This window comes from Protopterus annectens, chromosome 3.part1 (assembly GCF_019279795.1).
Source record: "Protopterus annectens isolate FY-2018-M chromosome 3.part1, PAN1.0, whole genome shotgun sequence".
NCBI lineage: Eukaryota > Metazoa > Chordata > Ceratodontiformes > Protopteridae > Protopterus > Protopterus annectens.
Genome location: NC_056732.1, coordinates 1,000,599,534 through 1,000,624,726, shown reverse-complemented (window position 1 = coordinate 1,000,624,726; position 25,193 = coordinate 1,000,599,534). Strand labels below are relative to the sequence as shown.

At 38.1% G+C, this 25,193-nt stretch overlaps 1 protein-coding gene across 1 annotated transcript in view; it reads left to right on the top strand.

Moving 5' to 3' along the window:
* Nucleotides 1-25,193, top strand: part of PREX2 (phosphatidylinositol-3,4,5-trisphosphate dependent Rac exchange factor 2) — a 1,787,099-nt gene that overhangs the window by 1,079,970 nt on the left and 681,936 nt on the right. Inside the window, exon 25 of the mRNA XM_044066265.1 lies at nucleotides 9,192-9,414. Within this exon, the coding sequence (XP_043922200.1) occupies nucleotides 9,192-9,414 (223 nt within the window). The remainder of the gene's footprint in view (nucleotides 1-9,191; nucleotides 9,415-25,193) is intronic.

The following is a 25,193-nucleotide window of genomic DNA, read 5'->3' as shown; positions in this document are numbered from 1 at the left end:
ATATATATATATCTATATATATATATATATATATATATGCAGCAAGAATATATTTTGAATGCTTTGAGACCCACCCAGTCTCTCATAAGTGCATACCTGACCATGCGCCTATGAGACCTACAGTAAAGATACAAATAACTAAAATAAACATAAAATAAAAGAAAGACATTGACATTACCACATATATTTGTTAAAAGGAAATGATTTTAACAAATGGATAATGAGCAAAGTTCAAGAGTTATTACAGTAGACAGAAATTGTTTCTTAGGTGCTAATAGAATGTGAGATAAAATGAAAATTGACTTTAAAATGCAGTAGAAGTAATTGAGAAAGTGATGTGGGAGAAAAGCAATGAAAAACTATTTTGAAGGACTTTGAAAAAATGAAAAGGTTGCAGAGGAGGAGGAGACTTACAGATTAAGATGAAGAGCAGTTGTGGTATGCTGAGCAGAAAATAAGTGAATATTTGGATAATATACACAAGTTTAGGAAAATAGTGGGTAACATTTTTATAGTAATCCCAGAGCACAGTATTCTTACTTAGCCAGCAACAGAAAGTGGCAAAATCTGTGTTAGAACTCAGAGACCATGTGACAGAAAGGATAATTAGGAGTCTAAGAGATAATGGAGATAAAGCATTAACTGCCTCCTTAGCCCTGGCCATACCACTACCCCTGCCCCGTCTCTCCTAATAACACTGACCCTATAGCTACCCAGTTCAACTTACACTTCATTAAATCCATAGTCACCCGATTAGGTTCCCAGAGCACCAACCCACTTACCATTCCTACTCATATCCCAGTCTACCCCAACCTCCTCACTTTTAATACCATTCAAACCAACTACATAAAAAAACTCTTCACCAAGCTTAAACCCTGTTGTCTTCCAGCTGACCTACTTCCTAATGAATTTCTAAATATTTCAGCTCCCTGTGTCACTTACCCCATTTCTATCTTGATTAATCATTCAGTTACAGAACGGTGCATCCCTCCTCTCTGGAAATTATAACACATCATTCCCCTCCACAAAGGCGGACGCTCCAGGGAGCTAACCAACTACTGTCTCATAGCCATCCTCTCCCCCCTCGCAAAAATATTAGAAAAATGCATCCACAAACAACTCCTATACCACCTACTTAGTCTCAACTTGCTGTCTCAGCATGGGTTTCGTCCTAAACATAGTACTAGCACAGCTCTTATATCTTTCACCAATACCATTCACAATCTCATAAATGAAGGTTACTCTGTCTCTTCTATTTTTCTCGATTTGTCACTGTTTCTCATCAACTACTTCTAGACAGACTCTCATCTTATGGCCTCACTACTGCATCCCTAACCTCGTTGCACAGTTATTTTTTTCAACCATCAGCAAGCACTAAATGGGCTAACAGTCTCTCCCCCCTACTCCCCATCTCAGTCGGCATACCCCAAGGCTCCATTCTTGGCCCCCTCCTCTTTACCATATTTACTATCAATCTCAGCTCTGTAACTCAGCTGGGTCACATTGTCCAGTACGCTGATGACTCCACACTTATATGCTCAGCCCCCTCACCACAAGAACCTCAAATAAAAATGCAAACTTCCTTTCAGTACATAGAAAGATACCTCTGTGCACATCAACTCATACTTAACCCAAACAAAACTAAGATTATTGCCTTTAGAAACAAATTATCCAAACCTGGACAGTTCCCTCTCACAATCCTGTCCTCAAATGGAACCATAATACAACCTACTAGCCAGGCTAAACTGCTAGGTGTCACAATAGATGACTACCTAAAATTTGACAAGCATATCTCTTTTAGTTCATGCCAAACATGGTACCCTCTATAGGGCTAAACCATACCTCACTCAGTGTGCCAGAATAGCCACTGCTGGGTCACACCTGCTTTCCACCCTCCTATACGGATCTCAAATATTCACAAAGCTATGTAAGTATGAGTTCAATAACCTTGAATCCTGCTATAATAAAATCACCAAGTTTGCTACTAATCAGCCTTACAAGACTCACCACTGCACTGCACTCTCCCAGCTCAACTGGTTAGAACTCCCTAATCTTTTATCACGCAACCAAATAACCATGGCCCACAAAATAATATACCGATGCAGTAACTGCCCCGCTCTCTCTCTAACCTTGTCCAACTTAGTACTATTACCCGGTCTCTCAGATCCTCCAACAAGCTAATACTAAAGGTATCCCGCCCCCACAACTACCATGGTGACTCCTTTTATTCCCACAAAATAGCCAAACTGTGGAACTCTCTTCCACAGTCCATCACACAAAATCCTCACCACCATGAGTTCAAACAACTCCAAACAAATTACCTAGCCAAACACTGGCTTTGCTCCTGTCATTCTCCAGGCTACTACCTCCCATACCTTAACCTACTTTACCTCCAGATATACTCTCTGCATCTTTGTTCTAACTTTGCTGACCCATAACAGCTTGCACTCTGTTTTAATTTGATTGTCATAATTTTTTATTTTTTTATTTCAGACATTCTGTACATAGTTAACAACTCCATGCCTTTCATCACTGTTAATATTCTACATACTGTCTCTGATTTTATTTTATTTTGTGCACACTTTGTAATTAGTATTTCTAACTTAACAATAGTCTCTGTAATTAGTATTTCTGTTTAACCTTACAGACTCTGTATAATTGTGTATTATTGTTTGTTTTCTATAATGTCTACTGTATTATATTAATTATAATTAATGTAAGCTTTGTTACTGCTTGTGGAGCTTTTCTCCCCAGGCCTCCACTGCAAACGGGCTTCTGGCCCAGTCAGACATAATCTGGTTAACAAATGTAATAAATAACTAAATAAATAAATAAATATGTGGGCAATTTTATTTAAATCTATGTAGAGCAAAGACGTGTATGTGTGTGTGTGTGTGTGTGTGTGTGTGTGTGTGTGTGTGTGTGTTTGTGTGTTTATGTGTGGGGGTACAATTGGAAGATTTTTTTTTTGCATGACACAGATATTTCAAAGCTTGCCAATGTGAAGGCTCAACAGTTAACTATATAAAGCAGAACTAAAAAACATGATGTATAATTAAGCAGCAGGGAAATCCATGGATAAATGTGAAAATTAGATGAAAGAAGAAGCTTTTGCATACTGTTTTCAAAGTATGGATACTTGCATTGTCAAAAAAGGCAGTAGTGATAGTATTACTTACGGAGGGTCAGGATCCTGTATATTCTGTATCATACAGACCAGTTTAGATACTAAATCAACATTACAAGTGTTTGTATCAATATTAGTTAAAAGAATGGCAAAAGTGTTGGACATGGGTCTGTTTTTTAAAGTTATGCTGATGAACATGCATCAGTGTGGTTTTGTGGTAGGGAGACAATCATTTTATTATATTAATATAATGATGATTTAGAGATAATATATATATGTACATACATACATACTTCATCATTACATCATTGTTTATTAGCTTGGATGCAGAAAATGTGTGCAGGGTATTTGCATTCCCAAATTGTATAATATTTATTTTTTTATTTTTATTTATTTTTCATTTGTTTACCGGGGATGTCTGACTGGGCCAGAGGCCCGCTTTCAGCAGAGGCCAGAGAGAAAAGCTCCTTCATAAAAGCTCCTTCATAAAAAATGTTATATGCAAATTCATGCTCTGCAATACCAGCAACTGGGGATACACAAGCTAGTGCATTTCTTTGTGCCAGTCCGAAGCCCGGATAAATGGGGAGGGTTGCGTCAGGAAGGGCATCTGGCATAAAACCTCTCCAAAAAAATTCATGCAAATATTTCCATACCGGATCGGTCGAGGACCGGGTTAACAACGACAGCTACCAGTACTGTTAGCCAACAGGGTGCTGGCAGAAATTCGGCTACTGTTGGCCGAAGGAGGAGAAGAGGCGGAAGGCATGACTAAAGGCAGGATGAGAGGAGAAAGGCTAGGACTGTGGCAGTGAGGGTCGGAACTTTGAATGTTGGCAGTATGACTGGTATAGGGAGAGAGCTAGCTGATATGATGGACAGAAGGGAGGTTGGTATATTGTGTGTGCAAGAGACCAAATGAAAGGGGAGTAAGGCTAGATGTATCAGAGGTGGGTTCAAATTGTTTTATCATGGTGTGGATGGGAGGAGAAATGGCGTAGGAGTTATCCTGAAGGAACAGTATGCTAACAGTGTTTTGGAGGTGAAAATAGTGTCGGATAGAGTGATGTTTATGAAGCTGGAAATTGATGGTGTAATGATGAATGTTGTTAGTGCATATGCTCCACAAGTTGGTGTGCGATGGATGAGAAAGAAAAATTTTGGAGTGAGTTGGATGAAGTGGTGATGACTGTACCCAAGGGTGAGAGAGTGGTGATTGGAGCAGATTTCAATGGGCATGTAGGTGAAGGGAACAGAGGGTATGAGGAAGTGATGGGTAGGTATGGTGTTAAACAAAGGAATGCAGAAGGTCAGATGGTAGTGGATTTTGCGAAAAGGATGGACATGGCTGTGGTGAATACGTATTTTAACAAGAGGGAGGAGCATAGGGTGACATACAAGAGTGGAGGAAGATGCACACAGGTGGAATATATCTTATGTAGGAGGGCCAGTTTGAAGGAGATTGGAGACTGTAAAGTGGTGACTGGGGAAAGTGTAGTTAGGCAGCATAGGATGGTGGTTTGTAAGATGACGGTGATCAAGAAGAGGAGGAGGAGTGTGAGGGCAGCACCAAGGATCAAATGATGGAAATTGAAAAAGGATAATTGTGAGGTGGAGTTCAGGGATGAGTTAAGACAGGCACTGGATGGCAGTAAAGAGTTACCAAATAGCTGGGTAACTACAGCAGAGCTAGTAAGGGAGATGGCTAGAAAGGTGCTTGGTATGACATCTGGACAGAGGAAGGACGACAAGGAGACATGGTGGTGGAATGAGGAAGTACAGGAGAGTATACAGAGAAAGAGGTTGGCAAAGAAGAAGTGGGATTGTCAGAGAGATGAAAAAAGTAGACAGGAGTATAAGGAGATGAGGTGCATGGCAAAGAGATAGGTGGCAAAGGCTAAGGATAAGGCATATGAATAGTTTGATGAAAGGTTGGACACTAAGGAGGGATAAAAGGATCTGTACCGATTGGCTAGACAGAGGGACCAAGCTAAGAAAGATGTGCAACAGGTAAAGGTGATAAAGGATAATGAGGGAAACATACTCACAAGCGAGAAGAGTGTGTTGAGGAGATGGAAAGAGTACTTCGAGGGGTTGATGAATGAAGAGAATGAGAGGGAGAGAAGGTTGGATGATGTGGGGATAGTGAATCATGAAGTACAATGGATTAGCAAGGAGGAAGTAAGGATAGGTATGAAGAGAATGAAGAATGGAAAGGCTGTTGGTCCAGATGACATACTTGTGGAAGCATGGAGGTGTTTAGGTGAAATGGCAGTGGAGTTTTTAACCAGGTTGTTTAATGAAATCTTGGAAAGTGAAAGGATGCCTGAGGAATGGAGAAAAAGTGTTTTGGTACCGATTTTTAAGATTAAGGGTGATGTGCAGAGTTGTAGTAACTACAGAGGGATTAAATTGATCAGTCACAGCATGAAGTTATGGGAAAGAGTAGTGGCAGCTAGGTTAAGAAGGGACGTGATGATTAGTGATTAGCAGTATGGTTTCATGCCGGGAAAGAGGACTACAGATGCGATGTTTGCTCTGAGAGTTTTGATGGAGAAGTACAGAAAAGGTCAGAAAAGGTTGCATTGTGTTTTTGTAGACTTAGAGAAAGCATATGACAGGGTGCCTTGAGAGGAGTTGTGGTATTGTATGAGGAAGTCGGGAGTGTCAGAGAAGTATGTAAGAGTGGTACAGGATATGTACGAGGGTAGTGTGACAGCGGTGAGGTCTGCGATGGGAGTGACGGATGCATTTAAGGTGGAGGTGGGGTTACTTCAAGGATCATCTCTGAGCCCTTTCTTATTTGCAATGGTGATGGACAGGTTGACAGACAAGATCAGGCAGGAGTCCCCGTGGCCTATGATGTTTGCAGATGACATTGTGATCTGTAGTGAGAGTAAGGAACAGGTGGAGGAGACCCTGGAGAGATGGAGATATGCTCTAGAGAGAAGAGGAATGAAGGTCAGCAGGACTAAGACAGAATATATGTGTGTGAATGAGAGGGAGTATTGAGGAATGGTGAGGATGCAAGGAGTAGAGGTGGCGAAGGTGGATGAGTTTAAATACTTGGGATCAATAGTTCAGAGTAACAGTGAGTGTGGAAGAGAGGTGAAGAAAAGAGTGCAGGCAGAATGGAGTGGGTGGAGAAGAGTGTCAGGAGTGATTTGTGACAGACGAGTACCAGTAAGAGTGACAGGGAAGGTCTACAAGAGGGTAGTGAGACCAGCTATGTTATATGGGTTGTAGACAGTGGCATTGACAAAAAGGCAGGTGTTTGAGCTTGATGTGGCAGAGTTAAAGATTCTATGATTAGCACTGGGTGTGATGAGGGTGAACAGGATTAGGAATAAGTATATTAGAGGGTCAGCCCAGGTTGGAAGGTTTGGAGACAAAGCCAGAGAGGCAAGATTACGTTGGTTTGGACATGTGCTGAGGAGGGATGCTGAGTATATTGGGAAAAAGATTGTAAGGATGAAGCTGCCAGGTAACAGGAAAAGAGGAAGGCCTAAGATAAGATTTATGGATGTGGCGAGAGAGGACATGCAGGTGGTTGGTGTGACAGAGCGAGATGCAGAGGACAGGAAGAAATGGAAACAGATGATCTGCTGTGACGACCCCTAATGGGAACAACCGAAAGATGATGATGAATACCAGAAAGACATAATGATTTTACAATACATTGCAAAAAAACACAGTACAGTATAATACAGAAAATATAGGCAGTAAGTAAGCTAAACAACCAATTGACAATAACAAAGAGATGTCTAACAAAACATACAGTACAGAATAATGATATTCTGAGTGGATAAAAATGCTAATTAGCAAACTGACAAATAAAAGTAGATTGTACCATCATAGGGACATGGTAGATTTTTAGGTGAAATATCTTGATAGAGAAGGAAAATGTTATGAAAAGCATATATTATGGTAGAGAAGGCAAGAAAAAATAGATGTTAGTGGTAAATATACCTCAAACAGTGACAGCAAGGCAAGGTGGAGCTGAGCTGATAAGGAAGGAAAGAAGATGCAAATAAAAGACTTGAGACAGGTGTAAAGTGATTTCAGAAGTCCTGAATTATAGGTAGGTAGACAGAAGATGAAATTTGGTGGGCACTGAAAAAAGAAGCTTAGAATATAAAAAGAGAAAAGATATTATGGTTGAAAGAAAAAGGATGGACTGAATAGATCAACCTGCGTTAGTGCATAGCCAGGTGTTAGCTAGGTGTTCTTTAAGCAGTGCTTTAAATTTGCATGTATTGCTAGTGCTAGTATCATTTGAGGTATGGAATTCCAGGACTCGGATATTTGATGGAAGAATGGGGAATAGCCGGGATAGTTATTAGGTGTAGTTGGTGTAAGTAATAATTTGTTGGAGGATCTTGGTGTTCTGTTGTTAGGGTAGGGCTGAACTAAGTTCTTACGTGATGGACAGCAGTCTGGATGGTGAAAGAATGATATCTTTCATCAGAAAAATTTATAATGGATTAAAGACAAAAATAAATATGGGAGGAGTCCGTTCTGACAAGCTGAGTTTGAATAGAGGGAACAAACAATAATGTCCTCTTTTCCCATCTACAATTTGCTTTATACTTGGAGTTTCTAACCAGAAATATGTATGATTCACACATTCAGGGATATAATTGCTGTGGTAGTTAAGAAAACTAGTTCTGTTTGGAGATGCTATTATCTTGTAATTGACAAATCCTGAATCTGACATTATGGTGTTGTGGGATACTTTAAGACAGTTACAAGTATTTCAGGGTATAAAATAAACAAAAATAAAACATAAGCTATAACTGTATAGTATTGGCTACACTTGAATTAGTTCAACAATACCCATATTTATGGCAACATGAAAAGATGAAGTATTTTTGATGTATGAATTAAAGTGTTTCTTTTGTAGCAGCTGTAGATGTGGGAAGAGACAAAGCAGAAGATTATCAAAAAAGCAGGAGATCGGAAACTGATGAATGTGGACAGTAAGATTTAGGTAGTGCAAATTTGATAGTTCCTTTGGTTTTAGATAGCAAAGAGTTAAAGAAAGATGACAGTAGTAAAGTGGGATAAGTTGATTCTTCTTGTATAACAGGGCTGTTTAGGAATACCTGTTTGAAGGGATATTTTAAAGCTATGTAATTGAGACTTTGTGTGTGTGTGTGTGTGTGTGTGTGTGTGTGTGTGTGTGTGTGTGTGTGTGTGTGTGTGTGTGTGTATGCATGTTTGTGTGCATGTAAATATGATTGTAGAGTGTTTTGTCAATGTGCAAATGCATTGAAACAAAGTAAATCACTGCTATCCCATCAACAACATTCTTAATGAAAAACAAAATCATTGAAAAGCAAAGCAGTCGCAAAAAGAAAACAAATATTTTTCCTGTGCAATTGCTTAACCCAAATGCTAGCAGTACCGACAGGAGTACTTTACCTGAATAGTGGTACTGTTATGGATTGGGTTTTTCATAAGGGAATGTATAGGACTGGGGACAGGTGCAAGTTTAAGATTAGGGTTAGCTTCACAAAGCCTCCAGCGCATCCTGAATCATGACTGCTAACCCTAAATCTGCCTCTGTCCCTAACTCTAACCCTAATTCTACACATTATCTTATCAAAAATCATTTCAATAGCAGAACTAGTATTCAGACACATTATGCTTGTAGGTATTGTTGGGGTTTGGATTAGGTGATTGCAAAAGGAAAACTAGTTACTTCCATTTGAGACTGTTTGTTTGTATTGTTTTTTGATCAGAATGGTGTTAATATTTTCCATTGATGTAGTTTCTTTTGATGCTTTTGTGTATTAATGGAACTTCCTGTAGTGAGATATATATCGATATCTATGTCTATATCTATGTCTGTATCATCTAGATCATCTCTATCTATCCATATGCCCATCTATATATCTTATAGTTTCCTGTATGTATATATGTATTCATGCTGTCTACATAGTAAAGCAGCTACTGTAATTGAATTTAACAACCTAGATTTAATATATATTTAATTTTTAAAGTATACTTTTTCTAGTCTTCTTGGGCATTTTGTTTTTAAGATATTTGTTTTTTTTTTCAGTTCTCTCGTGTGCTGAGGAACAGAGCGTGGCCCACTTTTAAACAGGCGAAGTCAAAGATCTCACCATTGCACAGCAGTGACTTCTGTCCGACCAACTGCCACATTAATGTCATGGAGGTGTCCTATCCGAAGACTTCTACCTCTCTTGGAAGTGCCTTTGGAGTTCAGCTGGACAGCCGAAAGAATGCACTAAATGATAATGAGGGCAAAAACACAGATCACGGTAACAGCATACATGTTTACTTTTCCATGTTTCAACTTTAAGGTCAGGCCAGGCACAACCGTCATATAACTGTAATAGATACTAAGGGCTCCATGGACTTAGAAATTGAAATATAGTTTTTACTTTGAAATCTGCAGTTTAGTTATTCTTATAAATATGCAAGTGCACTGTCCAAAAGTCTTATAAGGAGAATAAATACCTCAGACATGCAAATCATATTTAAGAATCTAGAGGTGTTCCATAAGAGAAAAGAATCTCCAGATGTATCATAAGAACCAGCAGTACTCCTGAGTTGCTCCTAACAAGATGAAATTGCACCTTATGAGTTCACCTGGATAACAGACAAATTAAATGATGCATTATAAAGCATGCTAAACCTATTATATTCAGTTGCATGAACTTATCGTACTAGTGAGGACTCTTCAACTTCAGCTTTATTTAAGTGCCTGTAAACAGCTGCCATAAAATTTAGCAAAATAAAGGGCAAACAAAATATAAATACAAACATCCTTAACACTAGTCAAGGATAAACAAAATATAAATACAAACATCCTTAAAGCTAGTCAGTATTTGAGAATCTTATAGCAAACCTGGAAGTAACTTTCACAAATAAGGACCTCTGTAACTGAAAGCCTGAGAACCAAGTGATCCTAAGTTATAGGGTGGGACAACTTTAATTACAGGTTGCTTTATATGAATTTAAGCACTTTCAAAAAGCACTCAAGTATTTCTAGACCAGTGATCACTAGGACTAACCTTTTTGTATGAAAGGCAAATCAGGACACATGGTGAAGACAGGGGCCACAAAGTCTTTGAGAAAGTAATGGATTTTTTTAACATTAAATAATTATTTCAAAAAGTATATTCACAGAAAATGAAAGCACAGCAATTATTACTGAACATGTGTCTATTTATTGATATGGTGGCAGTGCATGTGTATTAGGAACCTGGGTCTACTACATTTAATATTGTAAGAATCAGTAAAGCAGAATTTCTCATTAACATCTTTATAAGCAAGGCAGCAGCTCTGACTACTGTTTGTCTACTGTGCATTAACAGCCAGCAGCATATTAATGCAATTGTCTGTCACGTAATAACAAATCAAGTTGTGCAGTGACATTCATAAAGCAAAAAATTTAACTGCCACCTATCTGACAATCAGCCAGTTACTGGACATCCAAGTCAGCAGGGTAACTGCAATTCTGTTCACAGTCAATGGGTAATCCAGTTGTGCAGTAGCATTAGTAAAGTAAAAATGTTGTATCTGTCTCCATCGGTAGTATTAATGCAATTCCTTGCACAAGGCAGCAATGAGAAATGCAGGGATGATAACAAAGTGATGATTCTGTCACTAATTTCTGTGTAAGCCAACAGTATTACAGCAATTATTTTAATGAAAACCTGTCTGCACATCCATCTACACAACAGCAGTATAAATGTAATTACCTGCACAAGCAATGACAAATCCAGCTCTGACTACCATACTTTTTTATGTAAGTTGGCAGTGTTGCCGCTGATCTTTCCATAATGACAAATCCATTTGTGTAACAACTTAAGTAAAGCGAAAATCCAACTTCCATTGCTGACATCTGCTGTATTAATGCAGCTATTTTCACAAGGCAGCAACAATAAATCCAGTTCTGGACTGACATTTCTAACGATCGTCACTTTCTATGTAAGTCAGCAGTAGTACTGGAGTTCTTCTCATAATGATAAAAACATTGTGCATTGACACTAGTAAAGAATTCTAAACACCATCTGTCTACATCCACAGTGTTAATGTAATTTTTTACGCAAGGCAGAAATGACAATTTCACTTCTGCAGTGATATCAGCAAAGTTGAAAATGATTCCACTTTGTCCATAGGTCAGCAGTGTTACTGCATTTCTTTTTGTAACTGCAAATGTGTTTGTTCAGTGTAATTAATAATGTGAAGTATACAAGTACTATCTTTTCAGATACATCAGCAATACTGTTGCACTTAGTTGTACAAACTGATAAATCTAGTTCTGCACTGACTTTAGTAAAGCTAAGTTCCATGTATAATAGGTAAATACTAGACTAGCTGCCCTTGTGGGCCATTTTAAGCCTAGACAATTTTGTATTCAAAGATGAGAATCAATCCCTGTACATACGTCTGTGAGGTAAATGCCTTAACCCTTATGCCAAACCCTCAGCAGTATCATTGCAATTCTAACCACCTTTGTAGCTAACCGCTATTAATGCTATTTTTTTTTTTCAAAAATAGAGAGAAGTCTAGGTTTGTATACTGTTTAGTAAATAATTGTAGCAGGTAGCTGGTTATATCAGCCCCTTTTTGATATTAAAACAGTCATACAGTAGAAAGTTGATTATACGAACTAATTGGGACCTAGGGTAGCTCAGCTAATCAAACTGTTCAGATTATTAAACATATAATTGAACCAGATAAAAACTTGTTCAAATCTTGTTTTTTTTCTGCATGCAGGAATACGCTTTTCAACCATTCACTGATTCCAGTGGACAATAAAGAATATTTTTCACAAATGAGATGGCTACAGGCTCAAAAAAACATGCTCAAGCCAATATGTATAATGTTTACATATTCAGACTTTATGATTTTTCCTTCCTGAAAACTTTGGAAGGCTGGTTCTGATAATTGACATTTTGGATAATCGACATTCGGATAATCGACTCTCTACTGTAATTAGAAATGCTTGTTCAGTGTTGCATTCAGCAGAGTAAGCTGGAGTTTTATGAGTAGGGCAGTGGAAGCATTTGCACTCCCTGAGAAAATAATAAGGTTAAATAGGAGGCTGTGTGAGGGATCAGAGGCAAAAATTGAAGTGAGTGGTTCCTCTCTGATAAGATGTCCTTCCATATCACTGTTGCAGTATTCTTCACCTAATGGCTGTCCTGCTAAACATAGCCCAACATTTGGTCAGTATACTAAAACCTTCAACTCTTATAGGTGCTGTACATCACACATGTGCTCCCCATACATGCCGTAGGGCATAAAGACCATCACAACCAGTGTCGCTTTTGCTTGGCTGCTTCCCACAGCCATACTCAGTGTTCTGTCTGCCAGGTGCTTGTGCCTAAGACCCTACAGAGTCACCTTTCCTCTTTGTCCATTTACCTTCAGATCCAATGTGTTAAGCTGTTGGCTTATAGTGCAATGGTGGAATCCTCCATCCTCAGGGCCAGCCATCTGCAAAGATAAAGGCCAAAAAATTCAGGCCTGATCTGACTGCTGTCCAGCCCCTGGATGTCTCTCCAGAGGTTAGTGAAAGCCCTGAAGACTGTCAGGTGCAAAATTTGGATTCCTCTGCCATGTCTCCATCAGAGGCTGTCATGGATCCCAAGTCTTGCATGTCCTCGTAGGCTTTTCCAGTGTCTGTACCTGACGTTGAGTGGGAACCTTGGCTCAGATTTTAGTGAGGAAGAAAATTCCTACCACCATTATAGAGTCATGTCAGGGTTCTGACCCTCCAAAAGTTTTTCGAGTGGACATCCTGTAGAAAAAGAAACAGAAGACAAAGGATATGTCCCCTAATAAAACTTGTAGAAATAAAAACGTAGGAGGAGACCTATGCAAAAAGAAGTTGCATAATAGTGATATTCATTCCACAAAACAAAAATTCAAGTCCATGAAAGTCCATAAAAATCAGAAGGGCTTTTATTCCATATACAAGACAGGTAAAGCCAGAAGCTTTTCAAACCATTAACAAAAAGCACAGGAAACACTATACCTTATATAATTCTTCAATTAAGTATGCAAATAAATAATGACATCACTACAATAAAATTTAAAAAGTCAAACTAATATAAAAGTTGATACTAGTGTGTCAAAAATATATATAAAAATATATGTAATATATCTTCAATACTACATCAACATACTTTAAAAACAAAAATTACAAAGAATAAATAATTTAAAATACATGTCATCTCACAACTAATCTCCTATTCTTTAACATGGGCTTAATTGATATTTTGTCATTCAAGCCTGGGTTTATATGTGCACTAAGCTTGATGATCCATCTTATTTCAATCCTTTCTGTATAGTTTCTAACATCTCCACCTCTAATATTGGGTGTATTAACGTGAAGAACCATAAATTTAAAAATATGTGACTCATCCATTTCATTCACATGTTTAGATAATGCATTAATACTAGATTTAATACGTATTTGATATAAGTGTTCCTTAATTCTATCCCTAAGCCTTATGTCAGTTTTATCAACATAGAAGGCAGGGCAGGAACTACACTGAGCAAGATAAACCACGTGTTCTGTATTACAGTTAACTTCCACATTAACTTTAAACCATTGGGAAGTAAGTGTGTGGACAAACACAGCGTTTTCACATATAAACTCATAAAAATTACAGTTATTGCATGGAGAAGTACATTTAGAAACTAAATCAAAGCCGTATGAATAGGAAGTCTTGGGATAACACAAAAGTCTGTATAAATTCTTCATATTCCTAAATAAGAAGACAGGATTGTCACCAACTACCTCTCTAATACATGGATCAACAGTTAGAACCCCCCAATGTCTCCTAATAATATCTTTTACATTTCCAACATCATGTGTAAAAAATAAAGAAAATTTTTGGGCAGAAGTGTTTATATTAACAGTAGATGTTAATTCCTGTCTAGCTTGGTAAATATTGATGCCCCTATTCGAAAAATATGGACAAGCCATATCAGATCTATTTTGTATGACTGCTTCAGTCCCTTCAAGAATCTCATCAAGTCTATATGACCTAGCCAGCAATCTCTCTTTCAAATCAAACAATTCCTTTTCATATCCTTCTTTCGTAGGGTTAAGCGTAGAGGCTCTAATGGCCTGTCCTTTAATAATGTTTTTAAAAACATATCTAGGATGCATACTCCCTCTGTATAATAAAGTATTTTTATGGCAAGCTTTCCTGTGAACCCCAGTGTTTAGCTTGCCACTACTCAACCTCTCAATTTTAACATCCAGCAAAGTAATCCTTGACGTTGAATCGGTCATGGTAAACTTTAAATAGGGTGTAAAGGGATTCACCTCTTCAAAAAAACATTTTAACTGTCTGTTGCTACCCATCCACAGAAAGAAGACATCATCCCCAAAACGTTTGTAGAAAATAACATATCTCTGGAACATAGGTAGAACAAATACATTTTCTCTTTCCCAATAAGCCATCACCAAGTTGGCGTAGCTATTGGCACAGGAAGTGCCCATAGCTACGCCATCTTTCTTTATGTACAAATTTTCATTAAACAAAATAAGGTTGTTCTCCAACACAATTTCCAACAGAGAGCATATTAAGTCTACCTTTACAGGACTAAAGTCAGTCTGTTGTGTTAAATAATTATGAATACTGTCAACACCTTCTTGGTTCGGAATCACAGTAAAAAGAGATTTAACATCTAAAGTTACTAGAACAAAATAGGCATCATCATTAACTGTTTCCATTCTTGTATACAAGTCTAATAAAAACTGTTTTGTATCCTTTAAGATGACAGAATTCTCATCAACTATGGGCCTTAAAAACTTTTCTATGTAAATTGAAATGGGTTCAGTAACCTACCATCTACCTGCCACTATGGGTCTCATGGGAGGGTGGAGAGGATCTTTATGAACCTTAGGCAGGCCCTGAATAGTGGGTATTAATGGATTATCAACCCTAAAAATGTATATAGCTCTAAACTGATCGTATGGCTCTTAACTAAGTCATCCAAAGTATCATAAAGCCTTAAAACACAGGCTTGGATCATCAATTTGTATAATTGAATACAATCTAATTTCTTCAAGCATTACAGTTTTTATTAGACTTGTATACAAGAATGGAAACAGTTAGGGATGATGCCTATTTTGTTCTGGTAACTTTAGATGTTAAATCTCTTTTTACTGTGATTCCGAACCAAGAAGGTGTTGACAGTATTCATAATTATTTAACACAACAGACTGTCTTTAGTCCTGTAAAGGTGGACTTAATATGCTCTCTGTTGGAAATTGTGTTGGAGAACAACCTTATTTTGTTTAATGAAAATTTGTACATTCAGAAAGATGGCGTAGCTATGGGCACTTCCTGTGCCAATAGCTACGCCATCTTGGTCATGGCTTATTGAGAAAGAGAAAATGTATTTGTTCTACCTATGTTCCAGAGATATGTTATTTTCTACAAACATTTTGGGGATGATGTCTTCTTTCTGTGGATGGGTAGCAACAGACAGTTAAAATGTTTTTTTGAAGAGATGAATCCCCTTACACCCTATTTAAAGTTTACCATGACCGAATCAATGTCAAGGATTACTTTCCTGGATGTTACAATTGAGAGGTTGAGTAGTGGCAAGCTAAACACTGGGGTTTACAGGAAAGCTTGCCATAAAAATACTTTATTATACAGAGGGAGTATGCATCCTAGATATGTTTTTAAAAACATTATTAAAGGACAGGCCATTAGAGCCTCTACGCTCAACCCTACGAAAAAAGGATGTGAAAAGGAATTGTTTGATTTGAAAGAGAGATTGCTGGCTAGGTCATATAGACTTGATGAGATTCTTGAAGGGACTGAAGCAGTCATACAAAATAGATCTGATATGGCTTGTCCATATTTTTCGGATAGGGACAATCAATACTTACCAAGCTAGACAGGAATTAACATCTACTGTTAATATAAACACTTCTGCCCAAAAATTTTCTTTATTTTTTACACATGATGTTGGAAATGCAAAAGATATTATTAGGAGACATTGGGGTGTTCTAACTGTTGATCCATGTATTAGAGAGGTAGTTGGTGACAATCCTGTCTTCTTATTTAGGAATATGAAGAATTTATATAGACTTTTGTGTTATCCCAGGACTACCTATTCATATGGCTTTGATTTAGTTTCTAAATGTACCTCTCCATGCAATAATTGTAATTTTTGTGAGTTTATATGTGAAAACACTGTGTTTGTCCACCCACTTACTTCCCAGTGGTTTAAAGTAAATGTGGAAGCTAACTGTAATACAGAACACGTGGTTTATCTTGCTCAGTGTAGTTCCTGCCCTGCCTTCTATGTTGGTAAAACTGACAGAAGGCTTAGGGATAGAATTAAGGAACACATATCAAATACGTATTAAATCTAGTATTAATGCATTATCTAAACATGTGAATGAAATGGATGAGTCACACATTTTTAAATTTATGGTTCTTCACATTAATACACCCAATATTAGAGGTGGGGATGTTAGAAACTATACAGAAAGGATTGAAATAAGATGGATCATCAAGCTTAGTGCACATATAAACCCAGGCTTGAATGACAAAATATCAATTAAGCCCGTGTTAAAGAATAGGAGATTAGTTGTGAGATGACATGTATTTTAAATTATTTATTCTTTGTAATTTTTGTTTTTAAAGTATGTTGATGTAGTATTGAAGATATATTACATATATTTTTTATATATATTTTTGACACGCTAGTATCAACTTTTATATTAGTTTGAGTTTTTAAATTTTATTGTAGTGATGTCATTATTTATTTGCATACTTAATTGATGAATTATATAAGGTATAGTGTTTCCTGTGCTTTTTGTTAATGGTTTGAAAAAGCCTTCTGGCGAAAGCGCTTACCTGTCTTGTATATGGAATAAAAGCCCTTCTGATTTTTATAGACTTTCGTGGACTTGAATTTTTGTTTCGTGGAATGAATATCACTATTATGCAACTTCTTTTTGCATAGGTCTGCTCCCGTACTTTGTTTTTATTTCTACAAGTTTTACTACGGTGATTGGTTTGGGAGCGTTTACTTTTTGGTGGTTCCTGTTTCATATTTCCCCTAATGTTAAGGATCCCAGCATGAATGGCAGTATTTCACTCTGGGTTTATTTAATGCTTTGTTGCCAATAAAGCCTCCTCCAGCAGGTCTGTGTTCTTGCTTTCACCTGGTGTTCCACTCCTGTTAAGAGACCTAGGGAATTGGGCTACTCAGATGAGGATTTGGACTCTGGGGAAGAATTCTTGGCCTATTCTTCCCAAATTCCTTTCTTCTGGGACTATGGTTCAGATGAAGAGGTTTCTTTAAGTCCAGATTTCCCTTTGGAAGAGTTGTCCTTTGGGGATATTATTGCCCACATGATGGAATATTTTAAGTGAGATTGTTCCTAGGTCTCTAATATTCAAAAAAGATAATATGAGCTCCTACAGATGGAGTCTCCCAAACCATTTGCTGTTCCTCTTGATTTAGCTGCCATTTTGGATACCTTTTTTCCAGCTTCTGTAGCCTCCGACTCCCAACTTCCTGCACCAAAGAAGCCGGATAGGTTCTACAAGGTGCCTGAGGATTGCAAATTCCTTTATAAATGACCTTCTGACAAGCTGTCCAAGTTGTTGCCCTCCACCAAACTGTTGCCTTCTGATAAAAATAGTAGGGCCATGGAAAGATTGGGCAAGAAAGTTTACAGTGCTGATACCATGTCTTTTAGGGCCATTAACTACCAGACCCACATGACCTGTTCTATTTTGGCAGTCCAATCCCAGATTTCTAAGGTGTTGTTGACATCCTTGACTCTGAGGGTATGGCTTCTGCCCTTTCCCTGTTAGGTTCCACTTCTCAAGTTGCCTACCATTCGGACAAATGCAGTTATGATGCAGCTGATGCCTCTTCCAGGGCAGCTGCCTTTGGTTCAGACATAAAACATTATTCTTGGCTATGTCTTCAGGCTTTGCATGATGATATCAAGGCCAAAAATTTGGATGCTGCTCTGGATAACAAGAGTCTTTTTTATGACTGCTGCAACTGATTTATTCAAGTCCCTCCAGTACAAGGGTAAGGCCGTACAAGAACTGAAACATATTTTTGTTTCTCCTGTTCCCAGATTTCAGGGGAACTATCCATCCAAAGCTGCCTTTGTTCATAGGCAGTCTCATCCCACTCCTAAGGGTAAGAAGGGCTGTAAACATTTTTCTCCAGCTAAATCTACAAAAATTCCTTCCTCCCAGAAACCTTCTTTTCAGGACACGCTTGGTTCTATTTGATGTTTGGCCTTCCCCGTCCCTTGGCCAGGTTCCCTATGCTGCTCACTGTCTCTTCCAAATTGTCATCTGCTCACGTCAGATGTTTGGATTTTGTCCATTATCTGCCAGGGATATTTCATGGTTTGGAAGGCCCTTCCTCCCTTTTCAGGCATTTCTTAACCTCATCAGGAACAGCTTCCCAATTTCCCATAGGTTCTACAATAATTTTTGGATCAGTGCACCATTCAGCCTCTTCCTCCTTCCCAGGTGGGGAAAGGATTTTATTTCAGAATGTTTTTGGTTCCCTGGAAGAAGGGTACATGGAGGCCAGTTCTGGATATTTCCCTGTTCAACATCTTTCTCAAGATCCCTTCTTTTCAGATCATATTCCTTCAGACGTTGTTTCTTCTTCTGCTTCTTCAGGTCTTTCTGGTTTCTCCAGATCTCAAGGATGCATACCTTCACCTCCCTATTCATCCTCTCTTCAAGAGGTTTTTATGTCTCTCTGTTTCTTCCTTGCATTTTCAGTTCTGTGCTTTGCCCTTTGGCCTCTCTACTGCCTCAAGGGTAGTCACTAAATGCCTCACTCCTGTCATTGCTTTTTACAGGCTTCTAGGTATACAGATTTTCCCCTATCTAGGCAATCTTCTTCTTCAAGTTCCTTTGCTCTGCAGTCTGGTACAGGATCTCCAGTTTACCACTTGTCTTTTACATGGTCTGGGATTCATCATAAAACTCCAGAATTCTATTCTGACACCTTTCCAGGATCATGTTTTCCTCGGGTGCAGGCTTCAGACAATTCCCATGCTGGCATCTGTTCTCCACCAAGGTTCTGTCTCTGATAGCCATTTTCCAATCTCTTCTTCCTCTGTCCTCTGTCATGGCCAGGGAATTCCTCAGGGTCCTTGGATTTATGGCTTCCACCATTTCTATGCTTCCTTTTGCCAGGCTCCACATGAGGAAACTTCAGTGGTACCTCACTTCAGTGTAACTTCAGCATTGCCACCCTCTACAGTTCCCTGTTCCTTTTCATCCTTGTCTCAAGCTCAAGTTTTAGCCGTGGATTCTTCAACTTTCTTTCAATCCGGGGCTTTCTTTTTAGGCTGCAGTTCCCTCTCAGGAGCTTTTCATGGACACCTCAGAGAAGGCATGGGGTGCCTCTTGTGACCCACTAAAGGTTCAGAGTCTTTGGCCTCCTCATCAGAGGTCAGTCCATTGCAACATAAAACAGATGAGGGTTCTTTTCTGTCTCTAAAAGCTTTTCACCTCTTCCATTCCTGGCCCCTCAAGATTTTCACAGACAATACCACAGTGATGTGGTATGTCAGCAAACAAGGGGTACAAGGTCCTATCTTCTTTGCAGACTAGCTCTTCAGGTCTGGGATCTAACCGTCCAGTATCAAGTGACCTCACCTTGGTCTAAACTTGAATGAAACATTTTCACTTTCTTAAATGCCTGCAATTATCGATGTAGTTCTGATCTGAAAGGAGCACCTTGCAAAATTATGTGTCACAAAGAAATGATACAGCACTTTTCTTTGTCTTTCCGGTAAATTGTGACATAAAATGACTCAAATTTTACAAAGTATGGATCTTTCCTTATCAGCCCAGCGACCACCAAGTACATATCAGTGGCATCTGTTAGTACAACAGCATAATTTTGATAAGACCATCATGTTTAATGTCAGGAAAATTCTGAGGGCAGTAAAGCAGTATGCACACTTTGTTATGCTTAGTAAGGGAAGCAGGGCTTCTTAATGAGTCAAAAGGAAATGCCATCAGTTCATATAACATAGCTCTCAGTCCATCAGGATCACTCAGCTGTGATCCACTGTCGAGATTACAAAAACAGCAAAAACATCTTTTTGTTGTTGTTGTGTAGGGGCAGGATCCTTACACTCCCACAACCCTGGTATTTATATATACCAATTCCAAGATCAAAATATCATGCAGAAAAGTGAAATCTGAAAGACAGCACACTCTTGAGCTTTCGTACACAAACCTTAGAATTACACATTAGTGACCAACCTCTACAGTGTTGTGATGTTAAGAATGGTACTCAGGGAATGGAGTCAAGAGCTCCTCCTGTTTTTATCCCCCTTTTTCCCATGGGCTTTAACCACTGGCTCCCCTTCATGTGCTCTGTTGTTGCATTTGTTCCCCTTTCAAGGTGAGAACTAAACATCTCCCAGGCCAGCTGAGAGTGCTGTTACCCTTTAACTCCTTAACTGGAGAGCACAGTCATGCCTTCTTTCCTCGGAGAGATGAGAGTCAGACAGTAGGGAACTGGCTAGTCTGCTGGACTCAGGGAGAAACTCTGCCAGCCCCTGTGGAGATCCTAAGCCCTGTGAAAGCTCAAACTGCATAGTGTGCTCTCACAAGGGAAGCCAGAGTGCATCCACATATGTCCTGTTTGGATGCGCACTTCTTGCCACCATGTACCCAGCAGGCCCATTTCCCATGGAGATAACACCCTGTACATCCTCTTAGTGTCATCCAAGTGGCAATCCAGAGCCACCTCCTATTCGCAGGACCCCCCAGCTACTCCCTTCTGTCCTCCTCAGCCTGTCTACTTCCCCGTCTGTGCTTCTGCTAATGCAAGTATCATGTGCATTACAGCTAGGATTTCATCCCTCTGTTCCATGGGGTTAGGGCCCAGAATCTTCTTGCATAAACACAGCCCAGTAAGAGCTGTAACATGAATCTCTTGAATCATCCAAGGCCAGAGATGGTCAATCACATTCATGCATGTTGGATAGTTGCTGATGAAAGAAATCATTATTAATGCCTTCACAGCATATGGAAACTGGTCATAGTGGCAAATGAACCTGTTCAATTGCAAATTTTATTTCTGAGCAGCTGTATTTACATTCAGGCCCCACAGGAAAAAGTTTACTAACATCAGCCTGCTGGCACACCTAACCAATCCCGCAGTGAAGGATGTTGCATTTGACAGAAGAAATTGTATAATTTAGAACGAGGCTGGGGAAATTGTATAATTCAGAATGAGACTGAAGTCAGTCCAAATGTGCATTTTACTGAAACTTTCAAAATATACTGCTATTGTAGTCACTGTTTCTGTAGCTTACTCTATGTGACAAACTCCTTGTCACGTTTTTGATGGCTTTGCTGTAACGTCACTGTAAAATGTTGGATTTCATTACATAAATAACAGTCTATGCACAGTAAACATAGAGCTTTGAATAAAGAAATACTTCAGTTTCCATGATTTTCCAGACATCATGGAAAGTGTGCATTTCTTCTTGTAACATCTGCCATTTTTTTATTTACCCTATTGTCCATACACACTTTGCACTTGATAATAACTTTTAATAAACGCACAAACTTCAAATGTCACGTGCCAGAAGCAGCAGTCATATGATCAAAGGAAGAGATCAACCTTAATGACATGACAACAACTTTATAGCGTTTTTTCAGTTTAACATTTTATGAAGTTTTACTTTTAAAGTTTTTTTAAAAGTCAGCACACCAATTCCCATGAAGCAGCATATATAAATGCAGTTTTTTATTGTTAGGTACAAAATTTATTGCCTTCCCTACCTGCTGAAGAATTCCATTGTCATGTGGTACTGGGGGGATTGCTGCACTACAGGGATCACTCGAAAGTCAGATCAAGGGGTGATTAAAAAGCTACCTGCTGCCTTTAATAGACAGCAAACAGTCACAGTTTATTAATTTAATGCTGCTCACGAAGCACTGTGTATTACAGCTCATCTTGCCAGTGTGGATTTGGTACCAAAGTTCAGTTGAATGGTAGGTGGAAATTTACAACTTGTTACATTTCTAAGAATTTTCTCCACTCTTCTAATCCAGGGTCATTGGTGCAGTACAAAGGATAATTCATATGGGCGAGTTAACAGGCAAGTTAAAGCAGATGGTACGGATTTTATTTTTAAAATCATCCCACTTCCCACATTTCTGCTTTTTTGCAGGTTCTGTAGATGCTCCCTCATTTATGTCGACATAACTATGGGATTGTAGGAAATGGATCACTCACATGCAAAGCAGCTGATCACTGCTTTTTAAATATCCTTTTTAGAATAAAGTTAGAGACATAATTTATTTACATTTGCATGAAGTGGGCTATTGAAGCTTTCAGTGGGTCGCTCCTAGATGAATTAAAAGATGTAAACCGTCACTTTAAATCATTGCGTACATAATGCTTAACTATACTGAAAGTGTAGCCTATAAAACCAAAAGGCATATAAAATGTTAAAACCTGGATGGCATGAACAAATTCAGCCATGTTAATAAACAGAGATAAATAAAGCATAAAACAAAAAAAAATCATGGTGATGAGAATTAAGAGTTGAAAGACTTATCTTTAAAAATACTTTTAAAATTCAATCACTGCCTTATTGAGGTGAGGTTTCTTGCTTGCATTTCACAGAACATACCAATGATATTCACATTTATCAAGGACATATTCTGTGTCACCTCACACCCAGGTCAATGTTTCTTAAAGCATACAAAATGGATTTCATTGTCTGTTACAAGGCAGTGTATACTGTTCTTTGAAGTAGTTTATTCTTACATGTTTTAAATTGTATTATTAGAAGAAACAGATGCTGCAACCAGTGAGTATATATATATATATATATATATATATATATATATATATATATATATATATCCAGTTTATTACAAAGCACAAACTGACACACTGCACATGAGCAGTCACATTCTTTAGGGATGTACAGGCCCACTTTTACAGACAACTGTGTACCCTTTAATATATATTGATCTCTTTAGCTTACACCCATTCAATAATTTATTGTAGCAAATTGATATTTCATTGCCCACAGACACCGTTCATAGATAAGGTAGTTGATTCAAATCTGGAGTCCCAATAGCTCCATAAGCTCCATAATGTGTCTTCTTTGCTTAAGAATTCTTGATGAAGCCAAAAATAATGGTGGGACAAAGGCCCAAAATCAGGGGCAGTTTTTAAATATTACTCAAATTCACTTAAAAGATAACAGAATGACGGGTTTTGCATCAGCATGCATTTTTTGAACAATAAGAAACATTAAAGTCTGTCATTATTGAACGAGTTAAATCCTCTGCAATTTACAAGGAAAAAAAAAAACTACTAGGGACAAGGCAAAACTTTAAAGCAAAATCAAAGATGCTTTGCAAAATCCTGGACAGTTGAGAGGTATGGTCTGTGTATGTTCAAGTGCAGAATGCCTGCCATTAGTGTCGGCAGTCTCATGGTAAAACAGCAAACTGATTTTCTAACCTTTTGTGATTTCTTTAGCTCTGGTACAGATTCTTGGCTCAATGGTCCATCTGGCTTACAGATTTGTAAACCATTCCCTAGTGATGAATCAGGGAATAAGACAGGACTGGAGATAGACTTGGTGTAATTTGGAATATCAGCACATTCACTGTTCTAAGCTTGAGTATCAGGATTCATTTTATCTGGAACATCAGTATCCTTAGCCTTTCCCCAAGTCTAATTCTCAACTGGTTAGAATATCTCCTACAGGAAGTTTCCAAATAAGTTCATTTACTTTAATGTTTTATATATAATCCCTGAAATGCATATTGGGTCTTCTCCAGTGGTATCCTAAAAGTACACTGAACCTTCTTGGTTAAATGTTGTCACTTACATAGCTGTCTTTCTGGTATTTTTACAAATATTTTTATCTCAAACAATTCCTTTTAGATTAATTTGTCATCAAGTCCAGTATTGCTTTTGTGTGTCTTATCAAGAGCACTTTTTTTCAGGTATCTGTCTTCTATTACAATTTGGAGTCATTCTTTATTGTAAATGAAAAAGTAGAATAAGACATTTGACTGTTTCTTCATACGTCCTGAAGATGTTTACTAATCTTTCAGCCAGCTACTTTGTTGATGTGTGCCCTAATGGACTAGTGGGATAAATTTTTCCATTTACTTAACAAAATGACACATTTCTTCTAATGTAGATTGGATTCCACTGTCAGTAACAGTATGTTCAGATAAACCATAAAAACCAAAACATCTTTTCATATGTTTCTGGGCTGGGGCTGTAGATGCTCTACTGCGATCAGTGTAATACCGCAGGAAACAATCGCAATAAACAGATGCATATGATGACGTGAGACATGACTTCATATATATGGTTCTTTTATTAATTTTATATATGCACCCACCACTTTCATGATCTCATTCATCATTAATGGTCCTGAGAAATCAATTTGTAATTTTTTCCAAGTATTCCCCTAGTAATAACTTGGTAAAGCAGTTTTAGTTGGGCATTTTTGTTCCATGTGACCTGGCCACTCTACTAAATAGTATTTTTATTTTAATAGCACCAGGATTACCAGTACTGAGTTCTTCCTCTGCAGCTTTTCTCACAGTTTACAGAGAACGATTTCTCAAGTGCCTATATGACACAACCTTTGGTCACGGCTGTTTTAGGAAATATTTTCAAATGCTCATCAATAATTGTTTGCCGGAGTAGTTGTTGGGGATAGGCGGCCTCTAGTAACAAGACCTGTGACCGTTTTGAATGAAATATTGTGTTTTATGCTATTAAATCTACTTTAAAACTAATGTCCTGAAAATGTTTTTCAAGCAAAGCCTTCACATACTGTCTTATTCCTTACACAACATTATCTGCAATTTTATGTAACAGAATCCAAGAGTCCATCAGCATTACAATATTTTGGAAAATTTGTACTCTTTTTAACAATCATAAGCTAACATCATTATAGTCCTCTGAAATTTGCTTGTATCAGTGTCATTAAATATTAAGGCTAACCAAACAATGTTAATGAAGATTTATGGTCAGCAAC